At 36.3% G+C, this 6000-nt stretch overlaps 1 protein-coding gene across 1 annotated transcript; it reads right to left on the minus strand.

The window, feature by feature from the left end:
* Window positions 1-3231: 3231 nt before the first annotated feature.
* Window positions 3232-5631, minus strand: LOC112182805 ((-)-germacrene D synthase). Its single transcript, XM_024321353.2, has 7 exons — window positions 5500-5631; window positions 5109-5370; window positions 4632-5010; window positions 4290-4508; window positions 4050-4188; window positions 3647-3892; window positions 3232-3525 (listed from the first exon to the last, which is right to left on the minus strand). Exons 1-7 carry the CDS (start codon window positions 5629-5631, stop codon window positions 3232-3234), a joined length of 1671 nt encoding a protein of 556 aa, XP_024177121.1.
* Between the last annotated feature and the right edge of the window lie 369 nt (window positions 5632-6000).

The following is a 6000-nucleotide window of genomic DNA, read 5'->3' on the forward strand; positions in this document are numbered from 1 at the left end:
GTATCAGTACAGGAGTTATTATTTACTTTTCAATTTCTTAAGTACAAAACACACAATTAACAGGGCATTCATTAGCTTTCTATTTTCTTGTCATTATTATTTCTCTATTGCTTATAAATGCTAGCTTTTATTGGGTTAATGCAAGGAATTTCCTGTTTTTATACAAGGAAAAAATTCCTTGCCAAAAGCCATTTTTCTTGTAGCTACTCATTGCATACTTTTATTTCAGGCTACCATATCTTGACTATGTGGCTGCCTAGTTATGTGACTCCTTATTTGGATGTCTGATTGTCTAAAACCATGTTAGGATGTGAACAATATTTGATGGTGATTCTAGTTCTTAAAAGGCAATCTATCAATTTACCCAGGTTTAGACATCAGAGTTTTATCAAACTGGGTAGTTTCTCAGTTAGAAGGTGTGGACATCCTTTAGTGTTTCATTTTCCTGAAAAATCATGACATATTTCTCGTTTTTCACTCAGATGTAGTCCAGTCTGGCATTTCTTTTCAAGAAAGCCTTAGTCATGGCATCTTGTTTGTTTTTAATGTCTTACTTTTTCTTATAGGGCATTTCGGTGCAAATAAACTCTTTCCAAAAAGAATGCAGGATTGGCTTCATAGATTTAAATATATGTAACAATTGTAGATATGATTGGGTTAAACTGATCGAGGATCTCTCTTTGTACAGTTTTACAGGCAAGTGATCAAGTTGATTTGTTCCTCTTACCAGGTAAAAGTTCCTTTCCTATTTTCTTATTAATTTCAGTATATCTTGTGTGTTAAATACAAACAATAGTTGACTGAATTTGCTTATCCTCCTTGCTTATAGGAGTAGCATTTGACAGACCTGGGAGACGTTTGGCTTGCGTCGACAGAGGGTATGATTATGCATATTACTGGCTTAGATGAAAATTTTATTTTGTCTTTCAAGTTTGTGAGCCGAGTTGTTTGGAGGTGTCATTGTGTACTTCCCCCTTATACATAAGGCTACCAGAGATGTGAATACTGTCCGTGCCCTATATAAGAGTTTTAACTTAAGTATCATATTTTCTTAACCAAAAAAATTATTATCTTATTCAGATTTATGACTTAGTGATTTTAGCCCATGGTCTTCTACAGTTATTATGATACTTTTCTTTCCCACTCTTTTTTGTGTGCAAGCTCAGATGATGTCTGATTACTTTTAATCTAATTCATTTTACATATACAACAAATCTTGCTCAAGTGAGGGAGGCAAATCAGGCAGATCAAGCAGAAAGACAAGAAATGCAACTTGCAGAGCGAGTTGATGGCTGCAAAGTCTACTACAGCTCAGCAATGAGGAGTTAGAAATGGTCAAAGCTGGTGCAGCTCAGCAAAATGAAGAGTTAGAGGCAGTGAAGGCTAAAGCCACTGCACAAAATGAAGAGTTTGGAGGCACTAAAGGCAAGACAAAATCATACTGACATACTTTTACTTAAATTGATGCGTTATCCTCCCAAAACTGATGGTATGCATACATGATTCATTTGTGCTGTTGTAATTATATTATATCAAGGAAATGTAATTAGTGTATAACTGTATATAGTGAATACTAGGCCTTTCTTAGATGCAGCTCTTACCTATATTAGGATGAAAATTATAACTTGTTGTATATGTTTTGTTATATTGCAGATTGGTCTAAGCTTCAAAAAAGTACATCTTGCAAACTGTCATTGAAGGCTTATGGAACTTCTAGAAAGACTTGTATGTATTCCGATTTATTTTGAAATTGCTATATATTAAGGATGGATATTGACATTTGTTTATTTTGGATCTGCAAATGTAATAGAGATATGTGTCTTATATTGTATTGGAATTGAGTAGTTTAATATTGATAACTGGTTTTTGAGTACATTTCATTTTGTGGTGTTGGAATATTGAAGGCTACTTTGATTTGTATTGACGCACTAAGTGATCAAGTTTGTATTAGCAATCAGGAAAAATTGCCAATTCAGTTACCAAACCAATGATCTAACAATATGGTCACTAAAAGCATGTCAGAGAATGGTTTTTAATGACCAAATTTTGCTATTCAGTGACCATTGGTAACACCTTTAGTAATGATTCATAGGTCACTAATGCCATTACTATTTGTGACCATAAGATTGTGGTCACTAAAGACATTTTGAATTAGTGACTGTAAAATCGTGGTCACTAAAGACAATTTGTATTAGTGACCAACTTACATTTGTTGGTCACTAAATAGAATTAGTGACGGACCTATAGTGACCACCTTGTGACCACCTAAGTTTGGTCACTAATTATATTTAGTGACCAGATTTGTTACTTTCAGTGACCAATGTAGTGGTCATTAATACCCAGATTTGTTGTAGTGCTTAACCGAACCCCAGACAAGAACATGAACCAAAGAGAAAAGCTAAAAGGAGGAATAGATTGAGAAAGGCAGCGGCTAAAAAGCCTTTGAGTCTTTGTGGCAAACACGATTCACCATTGCCTTCGGAGCTCTGAATAACAAACAGTCCTTCTCTTAAATTGAAATTGATGGCTGAGGAGGCTATGCACTAGATATGTGAAGAATCTAGAATTTGAAGTATGGTGGAAACTGTTGGGTGAATAATCTGGGTCGAAAAGAGGAAGGGAATCTAGAGAACAAGAGTTGGGAAAGATATGAAGAAGAAATTAAGAAAGGAAAAACAAGGAAACCTGCCACCACCGGAGAAGAGAATTGTCATAGGTGATGGTTGCAGAAGACCAAGGGATGAGAAGAGAGAAGCGAGAGCCTCTCTCTGTATATATGGAGAGTATTGAGTATAATTCTCTTATTTGAACGATGCATCGTATCCTGAACAAGAAGACAATCCAATAAATAAACTTTATTCAAACCTCGTTTCATCTGGTAGCAAGTACTGTTGTACCCAGAAACTCAGAAACAAGAGCAAGAAATCTGGAGAATGCAACACACATTCATTATTTGCAACTGGTGGCTTTAAATAGCATTACAATGAAAACAGAAAACAAAAGCAGCCCACAACTAGCACGTCTCCTAGATTGTGGTACATGAATACAAGAAACATTCAAAGTACTAACAACTAGTCCCTACAACCTAGGGATTATTCAACGGCAGTAAAAGTAAATGCTAAAAACAAGTAACCACTAAACCAACAAGTACTAGCTGTCTTTGAAACTGCTTATTATATGACAGCGAAGGACTTTATTTTGCAGTAAAGAGGACACGTCCAGATTTTAGGCTTATATGGGCACGGGATCGATAAAGAGAGAAACTACATGACCCTTGAGCACATTTCCAGAATGAGTGTACACATCCTCCCCCTTGTATAGAATTTCACTAGAACGTGCAAAGTTCAAAATCTGCAAGAGTAGGGGCCTAGGGATAGAGGTGGCATCGAGCCACTCTTCGTTTATGTCTTTCCATGCGTCATTCACTTGTTTAGTTAGCTCGACCTCTGCTTCTTCTTCTGTGACACCATATTGCTTCATGTAGCATTCCACGGCTGATGCAATGTGTTCTCTCTTTTGCTCAAACTGCATATAAATGTAGATAACAGAGAAGGTTAAGGTAAACCAGAATGGCATTGAGGGTGGAGCTAATTCCTCATTTATTTTTCAAATCTGCAGGTTAAAATTAACCATGATTACCACATACCTTATGGCCTACAAGGTCATTCATGAGTCTGCCAATTATAGATGCGGCCTTTGAAATCTTAGGTTCACTGAAAACCCAATCCATGGAGTCTTTTGTAACAATAACTCCCATTCCAACAAATGACACTGTTGCTACCATGAAGAAGGATGTATAACGTTCCACAGACATGTACTCTTCCATTGATGGTGTGTACTTTTGTTTGAACCATTTTGCTTCCTGGAAGTAAGCTCTGACTTGAACTTTGAACTGTGAGACACAAAGAAAGAACCAAGCTTATTTCATTGCGATACTCACTAAGTTTATAATTAATGATTAATCCTATACTCACTAAGTTTATTTCATTGCAAAATTTAACAAATATATATTATGTAGTGGCACCAAAACTAGAATGATCAAAACTTACTCCTTCTCTCGCATAGTGGAGGCGGTATAAGATTCCCTTATTCGTTAGACTTTCTTCAAGCTCGGTGAAGAAATTCAACAGCGCTTTATAACACACTTTCATATAATCTGGCAGTTGATCAACAGCAGAAATGTCCCACCTGATGATCCATTAATAGAGTTAATGTATAGGAGTACTTGCAGGAATATATATCATATAATTCATTAAAACTAAATAGTAAATAATTTGCCAATTTTGAACCTCTCAATAGCTTCAGTAAAGCTCTCTAATTCTTCATACGTGCCACGTACATCGTATATGTCGTCAATGACTGTAATGATAGCAATAGCTTTGGCTAATACCATCCTGGCAAAGTAATATTCAGGCTGAAAGTATACTCCCAGAGCCCAAAAATAGGCCTCAACTACCTTGTCTCTTGCAAAAGGGAGCTTGGTTGCAAAGTCCAAGTCCTTCCACCACCTGATTAGTAATTAATTACGTAGACAACGATTAATTTTTTGTTTGAATCCAACTTTGTATACGTAGTAACAAGTGATTAATTTTTAGTGCATGTAATGTAATATGTATATAACTCATATAAACCTCGTAATTTCACTTAGTTCTTTCTGATGAACTTTCTGCACAGTGTTGAAATCCATCTTTGCAAAATTCAGGAGAGTTTCATTATGTGAATCATCTTCTTGGTAAATAGACAAGTGATGCCTCGCTTCAATCCTGGGCATGCCCTTCCAAAGTGGCTGATACAAGGCATGAGTTACTTGTTTCCAAAGCTGAGACGATGAGCTTAAGCGGTGTGCTGCAGACTCGAGATGAGCGGTGGTGAAGGTTAGTGCCTCGTTCAGTATATCCTCCCCGGGCATCTGAAGATGTGAGGCTTCATACAAACTTAACAGGCCAAGTACATCATCAATAAGCGATTCCTTAAATCTTCCATCATCTTCCTTGAACTTGTTAAACATATCTGCACGGCCAGTTAATAAGTTAAGTGATGAGAGAAAGAAAATCAGGAATGGTAAAATACATAATTGACACCTAGCTGGAGATCGATTGATGACTTACTGCATGAAGCGTTATAACCTTGTTGTCTAAGCAATCGAAAGCTTAGAGCAGTGGTGCAAAGATCATCATATTCTTCTTCTCGGTGAACTTGCTGCAAAATTTGATCAATCTCATCTTCGAAATGGTATGAGACACCCAAGCGCTGAATGTGGTCGATGAAGTGCAACTTTTGTGAAGGCCTTTTCGCTGGAGCCATTATCATCCTCTTCAGTTCTTCCTTCAAGTCTTGGACATGTTTCTTACTTTTACTATCTGCCGCTTCCTACATACACATGCGTATATTTTGAAGGTAATTAAAACGATCATGAACTTAATTGATTAGTTCTTGATGCATGCAAATTCAAATATGAAAAGCATTGTTCTTTCAAGACACTTCATAAATATTTCTTACGATGGAAGCATATGACAGAAAATGATCACCCCAAATGCTTGGGGAATAATTAGCTGAACGTCGAGTAACTTCAGGAGTGGCAGTAATAGTCGGGGTTTGAGCTAGCTCAGACACTAAATCAGGGACAGACATTGTATCAACTATGGTTTAGGGTTTTCCTCTGGAGATCAAAGGCAAATTTATTCGATCTGTAGGAAATTTTATGTTGCCGTTAATCTTGATTTGCTAGCTATTTATAACACTAGAAAGATGATGCATGCACGGCATGTGTTGAAATTGCAAATCAAATCAATAATACAAATGTTGGATCGGAGGCCATCTAGACGTCAATCACGTTTTTTCTTTTATTTTTTACCTATATATATATATATCGTAAGCTATACATAATTACTTATAGCTAGACAATTTAATTTGAATAAGTTTCACTGCATATTTATTGTTTTCTCATTTACATGGTGTAGTAGGTTAAGTACCTTGTACCATAGACAATACATTAATCAA

The sequence above is a fragment of the Rosa chinensis genome, chromosome 1 (genome assembly GCF_002994745.2).
Source record: "Rosa chinensis cultivar Old Blush chromosome 1, RchiOBHm-V2, whole genome shotgun sequence".
NCBI lineage: Eukaryota > Viridiplantae > Streptophyta > Magnoliopsida > Rosales > Rosaceae > Rosa > Rosa chinensis.

What these genes read in the sequence shown, in the direction of transcription:
- LOC112182805 (XM_024321353.2), bottom strand. Translation starts at nt 5,631, where the DNA reads ATGTCTGTCCCTGATTTAGTGTCTGAGCTAGCTCAAACCCCGACTATT. An exon ending in TTCTGTCATATGCTTCCATC is followed by an intron (nt 5,371 to 5,499) that starts GTAAGAAATATT and finishes ATGTGTATGTAG; the next exon opens with GAAGCGGCAGATAGTAAAAG. An exon ending in TTTACTGAAGCTATTGAGAG is followed by an intron (nt 4,189 to 4,289) that starts GTTCAAAATTGG and finishes ATGGATCATCAG; the next exon opens with GTGGGACATTTCTGCTGTTG.